This window comes from Rattus rattus, chromosome 9 (genome assembly GCF_011064425.1).
Source record: "Rattus rattus isolate New Zealand chromosome 9, Rrattus_CSIRO_v1, whole genome shotgun sequence".
Lineage (NCBI taxonomy): Eukaryota > Metazoa > Chordata > Mammalia > Rodentia > Muridae > Rattus > Rattus rattus.
Window position 1 is genome coordinate 48,934,690 of NC_046162.1, and position 17,563 is coordinate 48,952,252.

The 17,563-nt window shown below is 50.8% G+C and overlaps 3 protein-coding genes across 3 annotated transcripts; all 3 read left to right on the top strand.

Annotated features, from left to right (window-relative positions):
• The first annotated feature begins 251 nt into the window (after window positions 1–251).
• Trappc1 (trafficking protein particle complex 1) lies at window positions 252–2,072 on the top strand. The gene is made up of 5 exons (XM_032913663.1): window positions 252–377; window positions 470–568; window positions 706–776; window positions 1,117–1,255; window positions 1,724–2,072. The coding sequence occupies exons 2-5, from the start codon at window positions 470–472 to the stop codon at window positions 1,850–1,852; spliced, it is 438 nt and encodes a 145-aa protein (XP_032769554.1). The 5' UTR covers window positions 252–377; the 3' UTR covers window positions 1,853–2,072.
• Window positions 2,073–2,576: 504 nt separating this feature from the next.
• Kcnab3 (potassium voltage-gated channel subfamily A regulatory beta subunit 3) lies at window positions 2,577–9,210 on the top strand. The gene is made up of 14 exons (XM_032913794.1): window positions 2,577–3,193; window positions 4,427–4,470; window positions 4,559–4,596; window positions 4,806–4,885; window positions 6,173–6,217; window positions 6,307–6,351; window positions 6,508–6,551; window positions 6,715–6,801; window positions 7,044–7,129; window positions 7,236–7,356; window positions 7,437–7,531; window positions 7,635–7,755; window positions 7,919–8,007; window positions 8,245–9,210. Exons 1-14 carry the CDS (start codon window positions 2,952–2,954, stop codon window positions 8,320–8,322), a joined length of 1,215 nt encoding a protein of 404 aa, XP_032769685.1. The 5' UTR covers window positions 2,577–2,951; the 3' UTR covers window positions 8,323–9,210.
• Window positions 9,211–15,477: 6,267 nt separating this feature from the next.
• Window positions 15,478–17,368, top strand: Rnf227 (ring finger protein 227). Its single transcript, XM_032913798.1, has 2 exons — window positions 15,478–16,086; window positions 16,187–17,368. Exons 1-2 carry the CDS (start codon window positions 15,570–15,572, stop codon window positions 16,240–16,242), a joined length of 573 nt encoding a protein of 190 aa, XP_032769689.1. The 5' UTR covers window positions 15,478–15,569; the 3' UTR covers window positions 16,243–17,368.
• The last annotated feature ends 195 nt before the right edge of the window (window positions 17,369–17,563 follow it).

The following is a 17,563-nucleotide window of genomic DNA, read 5'->3' on the forward strand; positions in this document are numbered from 1 at the left end:
GGCCCTGGTTTGCCAAGATGAGGAGGACTATCTCCCTACCCAATAACTTCCACAGAGGAAAACCAAAGGCAACCCCTTTCTAGCGCGATACTAGCTCTCAAAACCGTTGGCAGCCTCCCGCCCACCGCCTGCAATCCCGCCTCCAACCGAATTACGTCACCCGCCCGCGAGACTAAACTCTCGGCACCTCACTGGGCTTGAGAGGCCGGGGAGCAGGAGCGCGCATGCGCGCGGCATCGGCGACCGCGGATTGGCTTCAGGAGAGAGGCGGAATCTAGTAAGACTTTCGGGGCGGAGTTAAGGTTCTTGAGGGCTTGGGACCCAGCTGGGCTTTAGAAACCGGAAGTAGCTTGTCACCCTCATTCAGAGCAATTCCGGTGAGTCCGGGGGTGGGGTTACCACCTGTCCTGAAGAACCAGGTTTTAGAGAGTTGGGTGCAAGCCACTGAGTGAGGCTTTTTATCTTGCAGATGACTGTCCACAATCTGTATCTTTTTGACCGGAATGGAGTGTGTCTACACTACAGCGAATGGCACCGCAAGAAGCAAGCAGGGATCCCTAAGGAAGAGGTGATCGGAGGGTCCTAGAGTATCCCCAAACGCACATAGTCCCTGTCCGGTTCCCCTTCTCCAAATCCCAGGTCCTTCCTATACCCATCCTGTCTCCCTCCATAACCGGGATCTAATTCTACCGCCTCTCCCTCCAGGAGTACAAGCTGATGTATGGGATGCTCTTCTCCATTCGTTCGTTTGTCAGCAAGATGTCCCCGCTAGACATGTACGGTCGTTTTAGAAGGGTGTTGAAAGGAGGGCTAACTAGCCTTGGGAAGAGGAGATATTGTTTTGGGATGGAAGTGGCATGTGGCCCCAAAGAGGGGAGGGTGTGTTTTAGAGAGGCTGAATCTGGAACAAGAGTCTTGAAGCTGGCAGGAGCGGCTGCAGGGATGGTCTGAAAGTAGGGAAAGAGTGAAGGCAGCAGCAATTAAGTCGAGGGGTGGGGATGATGGGAGGTGTTTTTACTCGACTATCTACATGAATAGAAAGGAGTTAGCCTGGAGGGCATAGCAAATATTTCTTTGGGAGTGATTCCACTCCTGTCTTAATACTCATTTCTGCAGGAAGGATGGCTTTCTATCTTTCCAAACTAGCCGTTACAAACTCCATTACTACGAGACTCCCACTGGAATCAAGGTTGTCATGAATACTGACTTGGGCGTGGGCCCTATCCGAGATGTTCTACACCATATCTACAGTGCGGTCAGTGTCAGTGGAGGAACTCTTCTCCCCCCCTGGAGCCCTAGGAGTCTGCCCTAATCCTTCTACGTTATATCCCTGTTGAACTCAGTTTTCTCCAGAACCTTAAGCTCCTTAAACAGTAATAGCTTCTCTAAGGAAGAGCTTGTACGGTTTTTTTCACTGACTTATTTCCCATTTTAATTATATGTATTGTGTGGAGGGTATGTGTGCACATGAGCACAGGTGCCTGTGGAGGGCAGAAAAGGGTGACAGATTCTCTGGAGAGTTACAAGCAGTTGTTGAGCTGACCAACATGGGTGCTGGGTACTGACCATCCTCCACAAAAACATTAGTATGCTTCTTAACTCCTGAGCTCCCTCTCCACCCCACCCCCACCCCGGGTATTCTTAAATTCCTGAGATTATACCAGGTTTGAGATTGAAAATGGAAAGTGTCTCAAATCAAGCTCACACACTCTCCTTTTCACAGCTGTATGTGGAGTTTGTTGTGAAGAATCCTCTGTGCCCGCTGGGACAAATTGTGCAAAGTGAACTCTTCCGATCCCGGCTAGACTCCTATGTCCGATCTTTGCCCTTCTTCTCTGCCAGAGCTGGCTGACACATCTACCTCACCCCTCAGAAGAACCCGTGACTGCCTGGGCCCATCTCACTTGTTGCAATTTGAGCCCTTCCACCTATCTGTCTCCCAGAGCTTCAACCTGAAGGCCTACCACCCACTGCCTTCAAGTCATGAGAATGAAGTTCACAAGAGAGTCTTTGCCAGTTTTATCCCCTGCTTGACTCTGTAAACAATGCAGAATAAACCTTTTGTCACCCTCTGCTGCCTGAGTGTGAGTTCCTGTGGCCCCTCCCCACACGAAAATGAGAACTAGGGTAGCCACACATCCCTGAAGCCTAATAAGGAGTTTTTCCCAGTAGATTTCTCTTGAGCTGGATAATTCTTTGTTGCGTTTGAGAATTTTAGCAGCAACCTTTGCTACCACTTGATGTGGTACACACATCCTTCTTACCTTTGGCTGTGATGATCAGCATCTCCAAATCTAGTTTCTGGGGGAACAAAAACGCCCTCTCGAGTGCACACCACTGACGGGAATGGAAGCTGACAGGTTTCAAGTACAAAAAGTGAGAACCACGTTCCTAAAACGGGATGTTCTGGCCATGGCACATTGATTATTTAAGTTCAGGAGCCTTCCGCAGGCGGAGCTTATGCAGATGAGCAGCGTGTTAGGCTCAGAGGCAGGCGGTTCCATGCAGATGAAGGGGGCGGAGCCTGCATGTTAATGAGCTGGGCTCGCTGCTGAAGCGGCTGGGAGCACAGCGGTCCCGCAGCGGTTCCAGCTGAAGTGGCACCGGTCTTTTGCTACCCCTTGTTCCTGGGTAGCTATCCTGGAAGACCGTCCTCGACTTTTCTTTATCCTTACCCGTTTATCCTCCTACTCCCTTCATCACAGCCCCCAGCACCTGAATATCCACCACTCCGGGCGACCCCACGGTTTTCCTTTCCCGCCGCAAAACCCGCGACCTCCAGCAGCCCGCCCCCGCGGGCCCGATCCCGTTTGGCGGCTCTAGCTGCAGCCTCCTCTGCCTTCCCACTCTCCCAGGGATCGCGCTACTACCCCACCGGTGTCTGCCCTCGGACTTCCCCGCTCCCTCCTCCCGCTCCCTCGGAGCCCCCTCCCCCGCCCTGGCCATCCGGCATGCAGGTGTCTATCGCGTGTACCGAGCAGAACCTTCGCAGCCGGAGCAGTGAGGACCGTCTCTGTGGACCCCGGCCGGGTCCTGGGGGCGGTAATGGAGGGCCAGTGGGCGGAGGGCATGGGAACCCTCCGGGGGGTGGAGGATTGGGCTCCAAGTCACGGACTGCAGTGGTCCCCCGACCCCCAGCACCTGCTGGGGCCCTTCGAGAGAGCACCGGCCGAGGCACTGGCATGAAATACAGGTATGGAGTGGCCGGGCAGCCTATCCATTCGCTCCTCTTTTGGGACCCTGAGTTTTTCTGGGTTAGCTGCCTAGAACCCTTCAAACTTAGCTTAAAGGTCTGGTTCACTCCCCCTCTTCTCTCTCACTGACACTCTCTTAGTGCTAGTTAGTTCCCCCAACTTTGAAATCAAGTTTACCAAGGTTGACAGAGTTCTGTCATACCTAAACGATGCCCCTGAGTTGTCATCCTTACCCGTAAAAGAGAGGGGAACGCCTGGATCTCCAGGCTGCTTCCCCCCCACCCCCCTCCAATGGAGTGTCCTTGGGTTGGCGTCCTGGGGAGAGGAGGGAGGGAAACAGCATCTCACTCTGGCCGGTTGGGGCGCCTGACCCAGATATTGCCCCCACCAGTCCCGAGGCCAGTCTCCCTCAACCTTTCCAGAGTAAGATCAAGGCATGAGAGAGGGAAGGGACATTTGGAAGGATGGACCACATCTTTCACCCTCATGCTGTAAGACAAGAGTTGGCGGGAAGGGTTTCGGGAATTTTACTTTAACTCAGAGGACTGCCGGGCAGAGACTCTCAGAAGGGGAGTGGGGAGCACTTTTGCTTGGGAATGAGTCATTAATGTGACCCACCTTTGTCCTCTGAAATATCCAGTCCTCTCCCTGTAGCAGCCCTGATTGGAAGTAGGGCTGTTTAATCTGTAACTTGGAAAGAGAAGGAGGCTTTCTAGTTGAATTTCAGAAGTCAGTGAAGAGAGGAAGAGAGAGAGCTAGACTTTCCCGTCAAAGCCTCCCCACCCCCACATCTGCCTTTACGGAGCCTCCTGAAGGTGCCTGAGTTGGTTTACTGTTCACTGTCACGCTTCAGTGTGGCGTTCCTTAACTGAGGGGCTGTTCTCAAACTCACCACAACCAGCCAGTTTTCAAATCCCACTACTCCACACATCCCAGAGATGACTCAGACACAGGCAGGCAGGACCTCACACAGAAGAAAGTCAAATCAGAGGGCAGAGGGGAAGGAGGCACTGAACAGTGGCTCTCCAGGGTCAGTCCTCTTTGTTTACTCATTCTTTCAACAACGTTCCTAGGGCCTCTGCTATGGGATAGCACTGTCCATACCATCAGCCCATTGGGTCTGGTCTCTTGGACTGAGACCCTTGAGGGCTTGGAAGGACAGGAGCTGGGGACTGATAATCCAAGTCCCCAGTGGAGGCTTCATCCTCTCCTGCTGCTTCTGTATCCTGCAGGAACCTAGGAAAGTCTGGACTCCGGGTGTCCTGTCTTGGCCTCGGTGAGTTAGAATAGAAGCTAAGGGAAAAGGGGCATTATTTCATGACCTGTCTCCCACAATTCTCACAGGTCTGAATTCTCTCTTGCAGGAACCTGGGTCACATTTGGCTCTCAGATCTCAGATGAGGTATATGTGATGGGATCTAGAAACAGGGTCCAGGTGGTTGTGGTGAGGGGATAAGAAGTGGGTTTAGATACGCATGGGAGTGGAGTAAAGGACCTGATGGGCAAAGGAGAGAAAATGTGGGGACCAGGGCTGCAGTGCTGTGGGTTAAGATGCAGGCAGGGAAGTAACTAAGGGCAGTCCTTCATCTTCAACTTTTCTCACCTCCCTAGATAGCAGAAGATCTCCTGACAGTAGCCTATGAGCACGGTGTAAACCTGTTTGACACCGCTGAAGTGTACGCAGCAGGAAAGTAAGAACTGGGGTGAAAGAGTAAAGTTATATTTGGAAGGCAGGTTGAGAGAACATCAGGGATTCTTGTTTCCCTCTTTTTAAAAAAAAAAAAAAAGCCTGGGAATTCTGGGAACAATCAAGTTCCAACTTTTCAGGCTAGTAGACACCCTATGTATTATGGGAGTTGTAGTTCCCACAACACTTTCCTCTCTGGATTAGAGGTCAGTAGACATTACTGTGCAGTCACATTAAAATAAAACCAACAAGTTTATCCTGAAGATTACAACACTGTATTCTTAAACACAGCACGTCACATCATATGCCTATGGCTTTACACTGGAAGTAGCCAAAATCTGCATGGCTTACTCTGCCTCTTTATTTGATAAACATCCTTCTTCAAGACTTAGCTCAGTGTCAGCTTCTCCAAGAAGCCTTTACCCAACTGCCCAGAATTGGCCATAAGCAGTGAGCACCCACGACACTCAGTACTACCTTCTGACATTGAGTAAATGTCTGCTTCATACGACTATATTTGCTGATCAACTCAGAGCCTTCCATGGCAACCTCCACGGAACCTGTCTTCTCGAGATCCTTCATGGAGGCCAGCAAAATGCATGCACTGTTTCAGGGAAGAAGTCAACATGAGCTTGTGAAATGTAGAGTCTTACGTGATTATACAAACAAGGGACATACGAAAGATCCAGCATTATACAGTGTTTCCATAATTTCGGACTTGTCACAGCCATTCATGATTGTGTGTAACGGAACTACACGGGCAGGGCTTGGTGCCACACACCTACAGCTCCAGCACTGGAAGGGCAAGGGAGGAGGACTGAGAGTTCGAGGCCAACCTGGGCTACAAAGTGAGATCTTGTTTCTAAAAGTGGGAGGCCAGAAGAGAGGGGACGTGTGTGAGCAACACTGTGGAAGCTGATGAGAGGACTCCCCACAGACTGGCAGTCACAGGCAGAACCAGGGCTGGGCTTAGGAGGATGGCTGGAATTTTACAGAGGCAGAAGGAGAGGAACAACCCAGTCTGTTTCTCTTGCCTTGTTATAGTCTACCCCTTAAGCACCCACAATAGGGCTTGGTACATAGTCGCTATACAACATAGGTGAATGAATAAAAATTATACACTCCTAGCTCTAGGACCCCCCCTCGCCTTTGTCCAAAGTAAAGCTGAGACTCCAAAGTGGGGGCTCCCGTTCCCCCACTCTTCTCTCTACTAGAGAGGACAAAGTGGGAGAAGAGGAGGAACCTAGTCTATCTTGGCAGAGTCGAGTGCCTTATATTGTCTTTATTTCAGGGCTGAAAGAACCCTAGGCAACATCCTCAAGAGCAAAGGTTGGAGGTGAGACTGTTTGGGGGGGAGGGAGTTACCAGAAACATGACCAACGGGATAGCATTTTCCTGCTGGAAATACCGTTTTGCTTTTTCCAGGAGATCAAGCTATGTTATCACCACCAAGATTTTTTGGGGAGGACAGTAAGTAATTGGGGCGAAGCCTTACAAAGGATATGTGGAATATGGGATAGGAGTGGGGGGGTTTGCTGCTCCACACCTTCGGGTAAAGACTCATGCCATCCCAGTTTTTCATAGCTCCAGATAAGCCCCCCTCCTTGACGTAGCCTCTTCCTACAGGGCAGAAACTGAGCGCGGCTTGAGTCGCAAACACATCATTGAAGGTGAGAGTCGGTGCCTGGGAACCTGAGGTGGGTAGCCATGGAGGCCGGAGGAACTGGGAATGTTCCTGAAGGGAAAGATTTAAGTTGACCATGTCAAGGGAGTATGGTCTGATGTCTTTACTGAAGGTAGTATTTACCTTCCTTTCCCTCCCCCACCCCCCAGGCTTGCAAGGATCCCTGGACCGCCTCCAACTGGAATATGTTGACATAGTATTTGCCAATCGTTCAGACCCCAGCAGTCCTATGGAGGGTAAGAGCCAACACCCCAAACCTGGCAGCCCTTCCATACCGGGCACTGTCTCAAATGTGCAGCAGGAAGCCAAGCTTCCCCCACCCACACATCCCCCAATAGCAGAGGCTCAGGTCCGAGGGTGAAGAGTAGACATGACTGCCTGAGGTCTTGTTGTGGTGGACAGAGTCTAGGTGCAGTGGATCTGGAGTCTAGGAACCCATGGGTCAGACATCAAGGCTTTTCCTCTCTTGTGCACCTAGAGATTGTAAGAGCCATGACCTATGTCATCAACCAGGGCCTGGCCCTATACTGGGGGACATCCAGGTGGAGTGCTGCAGAAATCATGGTATGTGACTTTGACCTTTCCTCGTGACCAGTCCCACCTCACTGGACTGAGAATGGAGAAAACGAAGGATTGCTCTGACCCCTGTCTCCTTTGCACACCAACCCAGGAGGCCTACTCCATGGCCAGACAGTTCAATCTGATCCCTCCTGTGTGTGAACAAGCGGAGAACCACTTCTTTCAGAGGGAGAAGGTGGAGATGCAGCTGCCTGAGCTCTACCACAAAATTGGTGTGCAGACCCTCGTCCCCCCTCTCCTGCCTCCCCCATGACATACGTCCCTGTTCCACACCAGATCCTCTTGCTCTTAGGTGTTGGCTCAGTCACTTGGTCTCCCCTGGCGTGCGGCCTCATTACTAGCAAGTACGATGGGCAAGTTCCAGATGCTTGCAAGGCCACTGTCAAGGTCAGACTTGGTTGTTCAGGGAGGCAGGGCTGGGCTAGCTAGGCCGATGTATGGTCAAAAAGAGGGTAGGGAGGGCTCTTTGCTGATTCTCATTGGCTTCCAGGGCTACCAGTGGCTCAAAGAAAAAGTGCAAAGTGAGGATGGCAAGAAGCAACAAGCCAGAGTGACGGACCTTCTCCCCATCGCTCACCAGCTAGGCTGCACCGTGGCCCAACTTGCTATAGGTGAGACCCTGCAGGGGACCTGCCTCTTGTGACTTCCTAAACCTCTTTCTAGGCTAGTTTGTTCTTGGGGAGGACCCTCTTCAGACACTTCTGGAGTCTGGGTGCCCACACTGATCCATCAGGGGTTCTTTTCTTTTTTTCTCTCTCTCTCCTCTGGTCCCAGCCTGGTGTCTCCGAAGCGAGGGTGTCAGCTCAGTTTTACTGGGGGTGTCCAGTGCAGAGCAGCTGATGGAACATCTGGGCTCCCTACAGGTGAGTTGGAGATTCAGAAACGGAATTCTTTTTTCTCCCCTTTCAACGCTGTCTAACCCTGAAGGGACTGAATGACCGACCTTCGTGCAGAATTGTCATTTGCAAAGGAAAGTCTAGGGAGACGGGCCAAGCTGTCAAACAGCTGAGGCGCTTTCTCAGCTGGTCCCACTTTGGCCTTCATCATTTCCTTACTCGGTGACCCGGCAAAAACTGCCCTCTCTACTGCCCATTCTCAAGGTGCTGGGTCAGCTGACGCCGCAAACGGTGATGGAAATAGATGCGCTCTTGGGGAACAAATCGCATTCCAAGAAATAGTCCGTTGTAGGCGCGGGGACCCAACGCGGAGTGATTGCACCCTTTGGAAAACCACTTTCCTGCATCCTGCAATCAGCCCTGGATCCCCACCAACCAAACCCTGCTCCCACGCAGCGCCGCGGCAGAATCAGGGTAGCCCCGCCCACCAACGAGTCCCGGCTTCGAGTAGCGATTCGCATGAACAAAGCCATATCCTTTCACCGTGGGGCACCGGGCAGGAGAGAGAAAGTAGATCTCCCGCCCACCCTCTATGCCCCTGCTGTTTCCTAGGGCTAGGCCTTCTTGCTAATCCAGGGCATGAGCATTCTCTCCGCCATTTGGTCTCGCACCGCTCTGCTCATTTCTTCCCCCTATTGCTGAAACCCAGAAAACATGGAACAGCTAAAAGAAACATTGAAAGCATCTCAAAAATGGGCCTTGAAATGTCATCAAGGGGGCAAGAACCTACACCGGGAAGGGGGCTTTGTAGTATTTGTCCAATAGAAGCCAGGCTGGCCCTGGCAGAAAGTAAATTATAGTCTTTGGAAAGGAGACTACTGCCTCCTGCCTTCCTGGAGGTGGAGGACTTAAATCTAGAAGGAGGGTCACACGAGAGGATAAAGTTAGGGAAGACAAATGTTGACAAAGGCAGGAAGAAATGTAATGGCTGTCTTGTAGAAATGGCAAGGTGGCGCTTAGAAAACAGAGTGCTTTGGAGGGTTTAGTGACACCCTTTGGGCTACCGGGTTGTAAAGGGTCTGGGGAAAAGCTTGGGCTCGAACTGGATTTAGTATGTAGCAGCAGAGGACTTCAGTCGTCTTCCTGACCGTAAACCTAAAGCAATAAAGATGGCCTCTCTGCTGTAAGACTTTCCAGGGAACTGTAAATAAAATCTCAGCTTGATCCTCACCACATCCTCTGAAACTGCAGGGTGGGGGTGGGGCCTCAGGGGCACCGGCTCACTCAGCACTGCCTCTTTGTTAGAAAGCCCTCAGCCCTGGTTCTCTCCGTTCATCTGAGTGGCTCAGGCACCCCACCCTTGGTTATGGTTCTCTTGAAGGATCTTAGGACCAGGTACCCCCGGGCTCAGGTCATCGTCCTTTCTTTTGAAACTAGTGATGAACCTTAGTTTCATTGACCCCTTCTTTTCTTCCTAATGGAAGATGCAGCTAACACTCTCCACCATTTGTGCATTACATTCTGAATTTTCGTTTTGTGCTTGTGTATGGGCGCACGAGCCGCGGTGCTTTTTGGAGGTCAGAGGACATCATTTGGTTCTCTCCTTCCACTAGGTGGGTTCTGGGGATCAAACTCAGGCTGTCATGGTTGGCAGCCATCACCGTGATCCCTTTAGCCATCTTGTTCACCCGCCCTCCCCCCTTTCATTTTTACGTATTTTGTCTGCGTGTTTAGTTTACGCACCGCTTGTATTCTAATGGTAACAGAGGCCAGAAAGAGGGTGTTGGATCCCCAAGGACTGGAGTTGCAAACAGTTGCGAACTGTTCTGTGGATGTTGGGCATTGAACCCAAGAGCAGCAATTGAGCAACTTCTCCACCACCCGCCCCACCTCACCCTTTCTATCTTTTAAGGTTTCGTGTGTCTGAGCCTTCTGCCTGCATGTGCATCACAGGTGTGCCTGTGCCTACAAGAGAGGAAGTCAGATCCCCTGGAACCTGGGTTATAGATGACTGTGAGGCACTGTGTACATGCTGGGAAACAAACTTGGGCCCTTCTCAGAAGCAGCCAGTACTCTTAACCGCTCTCACAAGCAAGTACGCATGCACACATGCGTGTGTGTGTGTGTGTGTGTGTGTGTGTGTGTGTGTGTGTGTGCACACTTTATCTGCCACACTTCTTGTCTCATAGTTCTCCTTTCCCTGCCTCATACCTACAGGGACCCAGAAATGAAGCCGTTTTGTTGTGGCTAGATAGGAAAGGTCATTGGGGTTGCGGTTCTGTGATGTAATAGAGTGGTATTGTAAGACCTGTTTCTCTGGAGAGGATACAGAGAGAGGGGAAGAGCCACAATTTGTGAGGGAAACCAGCGAAAAGCCAGGTAGGAAGTCGGCAGGGGAGGAGAGCCCAATGGGCTCTTCAGGTCCTGCCGCTATTTCCGCACTCTGTTTCTTGGAGGAAAGGAAGCAAGCAGGTGGGAAGTTACAACCTGCAGTGATCACAAAGCAAAGGAGAAGTCTGCCGCCCTGAAATATGACCTCAGCGGCTCCCTCCTACCCTTCTCATCCTGCCTTGATCCTGACAGGAGTGCAGCATAGAATGAAGTTCCAAGAGAGCCACTGAGCAGCCTGCCGCTCACTGACTGGCTCAGCAACCATCCGCAGTCTAATGAGTGCTCACAGCCACCCCTCTAATCTCCCACTCATTCTGGAAGACCGTGGAGGATCCAAAGAAGCAAGACATGACTAAGCTATGATTAGTTCTTCTGTGACAAACACACAAGGATTTATCAATTCAAAATAGTATTCGCCTTAAATAGTTCCCTTGGAGAGCAATGCGCTTCTTCTAATGCTGCCTCCCCCAGAGCTCAACACATTTTTGTTTATTTCTTATTTGTTTATCCCTGCTTCTGTTCAACACCCTTTAAAACCTCCTCTTAGGATTGCCTCCAGAGGTGGTTTGGACGTCCCTTGTAAACAGAACCTTCCTTTGTTCTCACGCCTCCTTTGTGTATAGACTTTTGCCATTACTTCTCACCCACTTCTTCATGAGTTCAGTGAGCATCCGGGCATTGAGTCACTCAACGGTGTGGCATGGGGCTACGGGATGACCTTCATGTAGTTTGTTGCTCGGAGAGACAACCACATGGTCACTGTTCTAGTATAAGCTTCTGTTGCCCAATGTCCAGAGGGAAGCCCATGGTGCTAACTAGAGTGAGTTCAGGCCATGGTGAGGCTGCCCCCAGAGCAGATGGAGTGGGTGTTAAAAGGAAGAGTGTGAGGGGAGGGTTGCATGCAGGGACCTGGCAGCGGAAAGGAGCCAAGTAGTGTTAGACAGCTTTCTGTTGCTGCGACAAATAGAGAGGAAAGGTTTCTCCAGCTCATGAATTTCTAGGTTTCGGCACCCGGTGGCTTGGCCCATTTGCTTTTGAGCCTGTGGCAGATTATCACAGTGGAGTAAACTGCTCAATCTATGGCAGCTGAGAAGCAGAGAGAAGGGGCTGAGTTCTCAACATACCCTTTACACAGCCCTTTAACCTAAATCCTAACAGTTCTATTCCCTCTCCAAAGTATCACCTGGGACCAAAGCCATCAACACATGGCTTTAGGGGACATTTAAGATCCAAACTATAATAGAACCCCAAAGTCTCCAAAGCCAGAGTGTCCAAGGAGCAAAGAGAGCCTGACACACTGAGGTCAGGGCCCACAAGACCATCTGGGCGGTTCAGAATATTATCCTCGTCCTAAAGATAACAGGATAGTTTCTATTTTGGTTAAAAATGAAATTGAGGGGGAGGAGGGCTGGAAAGATGACTGAGCAGTAAAGGTGCACGCTGTGCTTGCAAGGGACACATTCCCCTCCAAGGGTCCTCAGGCAGCTCACCCCCAAACTCCACCCCCGGGGTAGCATCTGACACCTCCAGCAGGCAGGCACCTCTATGCACATGTGTACACACACACACACACACACACACACACACACACACACAACAAATAGATATACACAGAGACATAATTTAAAATAAAACCAAATGCATAACAAGACTTTTTTTCATCCTCCTGTGGGTTGGCTGGGAGTCACTGTGCCCTTTCACTTGGTCTGTATTCACTGAGCAGGTAAACTGAGCAGGACTATTCCAGATCTCTTCACTAGGATGTCAGGCAGTAGCACTCACCTCCAGTTCTTGGGTCTAACTAACCCTCCTTCCTTCTGTGGTGGTCTCAGGGCAGCCTTCCAGCACTTCCGGCAGGCAGATGTGCACTGCTGTGGAGGACGAGGCTCCAGAACACGAACACACGATCCCTGCCTTTTGCTATCATTGGTCAAGGCTGGTCACAAAGTCATCCTCCACGGCAGAGACAGGGAAGTCCACTCTTTTTGTTTGATTGAAAACAGAGTCTCACCGTGTTAGTCCAGGGTGTCATCAAATTCAACTTCTGTCTCAGCCTCCTAAGTGCTGGGATTGCACTCTGTGCCACCAAGCCTAGTATAGTGGGCTGGGGGATGCTGGGCTGGGGGATGCTGGGTTGAGGGATGCTGGGAGAAGTAGCAAAGGATATGGGCACCGTTCCACACTCACTACATCAAAAGATTTTAAACAGGAGTGAGTGGAAGTGGTGACAGAACGTGACTGGTTTGAGGTTTGGAGAACTCTCTGTAAATAACGTGGAGGGCGTGGGAGGGGAGGCTGTAGACCAGTGTGTTTGTGAATGAACTGGGAGTTTGTGAATGACAGGGAGGCAAGAGATGACAACAGCTTGGATCAGGAGCGTGAGAAAGAGGTAGAGATAAGTAGGGAGATTGGTTATTCAAGGGACAAAATGGCCTGGGCTTGGGGAAGGGTCAATAACGGGAGGGGAGGAGAGAGGAGGGGAGGGGATACAGCCACATGAAGGAGGAGAGAAGGGAGGTATCACTCAGGGTTATGGAGCAAGCCAAGGAAGGGAAAGAGGAAAAGATGGAAGGAATTCTGGTTGGAAAAGGGAGATCACCAGTTCGGGTTCTTGGAGCCCGTGACAGGAAGCTGTAAGTGAGCTTAGACTTGGCTGTGGAGCACCTTGGGCTCACTGTATTGTTTGATTCCACCTTCGATGAATCAGACTTGGGTTGGGGGATGGCTCACCTGTAAAGCGCTTGAATGTAAATGCGAGAACCTAAGTCTGAACCCACAGACCTCACATAAGCTGAGTGTGCCGATATGTGTGTCTGTAATCACGGTCTCCTACGAGGTGGGAGGTGGATACAGGAGAATCCACGGAATCCCAGAAGCCTGTGGACCAGATGTCCTGGCATACAAGTCTGAGAAACCCTGTCCTAAGCCAGGTCGGACATGGGGCTGGGCATGATGGTGCACGCTTTTAACCCTAGCACTTCGAGGTAGAGGCAAGCGGATCTCTGAGTTTGAGGCCAGTCAGGGCTATGTAGTAAGACTCAGCCTCACAAACAACACACAGCCACTAGCAACAACAGGAAAGGCCAAACAAGGAGAAGGGGAGGACTCCTGAGGTTATCCTCCGATTTTCACACATGTGCCATAGCATGAACCACACACAAGAACCCACGTGCATGCACACACACACAAAAACAAAGATTAAGCCTTGCCATCAGTTGAAGCTTGCTTTATGCGCATGTGTGTGTATGCCAGGCATGTCCAGGTGCCCACGGAGTCTAGGAAAGACTCAGATCTAAAGCTGGCCTTGAAGGCACACACTTGGAGTCCCAGCACGTGAGAGGCAGAACAAGAGAGATCAGAAGTCCAAGGTCACTTGGAACGTGTAGAGCTCCAAGCCAGCCTGAGTTACATGAGGCCCTCCCAGTCCTTACTGCTTTTACAGAGGACCCAGCTTTGTGGCCAGAACCCATACTGGGTCGTTCACAACCACATGCAACTCCAGCTTCAGGAGATGGGACAGCTATTTGGACTCCGGGGGTTTCCTGCACTTATGTGCACACACCCACACAGACCCCCAAACATCTATCGCTAAAAACAAAATAAAGCTTAGGTAAATCATACCAAAAAGATAACTTTCCAGAAGCCATAATCCCAGTGCCCTGGAAGCTGAGGTAGGAGGACTGCCAGGATCTGAGACCAGCCTCGGCTACATAGCGAATCCCAAATTAGACTGGGCAAAAGATTACTGCTGTTAGGCGTGGTAACAAATGCCTTTAATCCCAGCACTCAGGAGGCAGAGCAGGCAGATTTCTTGTGAGTTTGAAGTCATCCAGAGCTACACACAGTTTCAGATCAGCCAGGGTTACATAGTGAGACTGTCCCCAAAACAAAACAAAGTTTTAAAAACTCTAATGTTGAAAACCAAAAGCAGCTCTGTCTTACCTGTGAGGAGCCAGTTAATGCTATACATGTAGAGAAACCCATCTCGTATTAACCAGGAGATGGTATTTGGAAAATACTGGGTACAGAGAAGTTAAAGTGAACACAAAACCGGCTTGGAGCCGGGGATGATAAGGATGAAAATAACCATTGCTTATCTGATGTTTACTGGGTACCAAGCATCATTTAAGGCACCTTCCAAACACAAGCTCTTCAGTCCTTACTATTATTATCTACACTCTGTAGATGAGGAAATCAAGGCGCAGAGAAATTAAGTAACTTGCCTGTGGTGTCACAACTAGGATTTGTACTCGAGCCAGCTGTGCCAAGCCTGTGTTATTATCCTCCGCCACTGAACCTGGGTACGAGAGGACGAGGAGGCAGCTTGGGTGTGGGCGCTACACCATGAGGGAATGTGGGTTGTGAGTACCACGTCCTGTTTACCAGTGGGAGAGAGAAGTCAGACCCCTGAGTCAGAAGTCATGCAGGGCTGCTTCGTGTCAACCATCATACTGTGTGGGTGTCCTAGCCCGGATACTCCCGAAGGAAAAGATTCCCAGCATTCCTAAGGCTGTGCTCCTGGAATCTAAGTCCCTCCTTGGGCTGAGATCTTAGCTGAACTCAAACTCTCGGAAGGGGGCGGAATTTTGGGGACCCAGCCTTCCAAAGAACCTAAAAAGTCTTGTATAAAAAGGAGAAATGAGGGCAGAGTAAATTATGGCTGGGCACAATCCAAACATCCAGCAGCTCAATTAAAACCGGGCAGAACCAACAGTAAACATGTTTGCGTGTGTATGTGTGTGGGGTGGTTGTGAAAGAGTATGAACATGTGACAAATATGCTAAGAGGGCCTTAGAGACTTGGGCCAGTGACTGTGTGTACAAGAGGAGGCCTGGGCATCTGCACCAGATAGGTTTAAGTGACAGCGTTGGTGTTTACCTACGGGTAAGGAGTCCGCCATACAGGCAGTGGGTGAAGCATGCCCCTCTTCTCCCCTCTGGCAATTCTGGCATTGTCTTGGGCATTCACCCCGCTGCACCCCCACTCGTATGCCCAGCCTCGCGCCTCCGCCTCCCCAACGCGTGCCTCGAAAGGGAGCGGCTGATCTGTGCATGACGCCTCGTGGGCGGGTCCTCATTATTAAAAGGGAACAGAGGCGGCGGCGCGGGCCCCAGGCCCCAGCCCTGGCCCAAAGTGGGCTCGTTTGTTCTGTGTCCTAGCCACCGCGGGATCGAAGTCCTCGAGCCACGGCGACCACGATGCAGCTCCTGATGAGAGTGCCCTCTCTTCCGGAGCTGGGTGAGCTGGACTGCAACATCTGCTTCCGACCCTACAACCTCGGGGCCCGCGCTCCCCGCCGCCTGCCTGGCACGGCGCGCGCCCGCTGCGGCCACACGTTGTGCACCGCTTGCCTGCGCGAGCTGGCGGCGCGGGGAGACGGCAGCCGCACGGCCGCGCGTGTGGTGCGCCTGCGCCGTGTTGTCACGTGCCCGTTCTGCCGCGCGCCTTCCCCGCTCCCGCGCGGCGGCATCACGGAGATCGCGCTAGATCCTGACTTGTGGTCACGGCTAGAGGAAGAAGCCCAGGCTGAGTGTGAAGGAGACCCGATGGGGAGCCCGGCCAAAGAAAGCGGAGAGGATGGAGAGGACGACGACGGGGAACAGGAGAGCGAGATGGGGGCGGGACCTTCAAGTGCGGGTTGGCGCGCGCTTCGCCGAATTTTGGACAGGGTCCTGGCGCCGGCGCGCCGCTTGCGGCGTCCGTTGCCTAGCAATGGTGAGGGACCATGTAGGGAAGATACTGGGTATCTCGTGCTGAAGAATGCTGGGTCAGGTTGCATCCCCCTGTTGCCACTAACCCTTCTTCTTTTCTCCAGTGCTCTACTGTCCAGAGGTCAAGGACATTGCCCACATGACGCGTTGTACGCTGTGACCGAAGAACCCGGGAGCTGTGGCAGAAAGCAGGTGGGAGCAGCATCTTCGAGCGTGCTCTGATACAAAGGGTTGATGTCAAGACTACACTGATACTGGAATTGGTACGCGCGTGACGGAGATGGAGCTGAACAGAAAGTACCCTAGGCGGTGTGAATTGTGAGCAGCGAAGGCTCCTAGACTGTGCCAGCATTACATTTTCAGGATGGAGTGGCCAAGGGATAACAGAAACAAAGCCTACCATAATGTGGAAAGAGAAAAAATGTGGCGTTTGTAAGCAACAGATCCCATTTTAGCCGTAGTCTGTGGTGGGAAATGTTTACTTTGGGAAAAGGGGGGGGGCAGGACAAGGGATAAGCTAGTTTTTATGCCGTGTCAATCTCACTTATCTGGTTATGTGTGTTTGCTGGCATGCCATCTACCCACTCCTGGTTCCTTGTTCCAGAAATTTCTGGTTGCCTCCCCGCTTATGATTGGAAGTCTTGCGTACACAATCTCCCTTCAGCCTGGTAGGGCAGGCATGAAAACATCCAAGGGACATTTACAGGAGGCCTTAATTAAGGCCTATCAGGGATGGGTGGACCATTTGATAAAGGAAGCAAAATCTAGCCCTTTGTTATCTGTACTGACTGTGTAGCAATACTGGTGGGGGAGAAGGATGCTCATATAATTTAAATGTGTCCCATAATGGGACATTGTTTACTATATGTAGTTAGTTATATTTTTAAAGTACTGTAAATATCTTACTGTAGACTTATCAAGACCAGCAGTGTTGGTTGGTCTCACAGCTTGCTAGAAATGCAGAATTTCAGGACCCCAGTCCACATTCCCTGATATTTTTTAGACTCTCAGGTGCATGTATGAAAGTTAAGAAACACTGGTTTAGATCTTAGTCACTATGAGATGTCATCATCATCTGTAGGTGAAATATTTAAAACACTAATGACACATTGCTTTAAAGTTCCAAAGTGACATTCTTTTGAGAAGAAAAGCTTTGAGCTAAAAATGTGAATTTGCAGTAGACCTCAGTTTTCAGAGGTCTTCAAGATCTTGTTTTTATTGACAAATAATAATGTATCCAGTTAGAAGCTATAAACCTCCATTTTAAAACTGTTTTGTCCTTTTCCTGTCCTTAAGTTTCAGCTTAAATGTCCCCTTTTGGAGGCCAGCATGCCTGTTATTACTTTTTCCTGTATACATGTTGCCAAAGTGAATGCTACGTTTATTTTCTGGTATTTTATGTCTTGAGTATTTCTAGAGTGTAAATTTCAAATGACTATCTCCAGAGCCAATAGCAGTGTTAATGTATATGTATTAAAAAA

Coding starts and splice junctions, on each gene's coding strand:
- Trappc1 (XM_032913663.1), top strand. CDS start 470: ATGACTGTCCACAATCTGTATCTTTTTGACCGGAATGGAGTGTGTCTA. Junction 777..1,116: donor AAGATGTCCCCGCTAGACAT/GTACGGTCGTTT, acceptor TCATTTCTGCAG/GAAGGATGGCTTTCTATCTT. Junction 1,256..1,723: donor TACACCATATCTACAGTGCG/GTCAGTGTCAGT, acceptor TCCTTTTCACAG/CTGTATGTGGAGTTTGTTGT.
- Rnf227 (XM_032913798.1), top strand. CDS start 15,570: ATGCAGCTCCTGATGAGAGTGCCCTCTCTTCCGGAGCTGGGTGAGCTG. Junction 16,087..16,186: donor GCGTCCGTTGCCTAGCAATG/GTGAGGGACCAT, acceptor TCTTTTCTCCAG/TGCTCTACTGTCCAGAGGTC.
- Kcnab3 (XM_032913794.1), top strand. CDS start 2,952: ATGCAGGTGTCTATCGCGTGTACCGAGCAGAACCTTCGCAGCCGGAGC. Junction 3,194..4,426: donor GGCACTGGCATGAAATACAG/GTATGGAGTGGC, acceptor TGTATCCTGCAG/GAACCTAGGAAAGTCTGGAC. Junction 4,471..4,558: donor GGTGTCCTGTCTTGGCCTCG/GTGAGTTAGAAT, acceptor TCTCTCTTGCAG/GAACCTGGGTCACATTTGGC.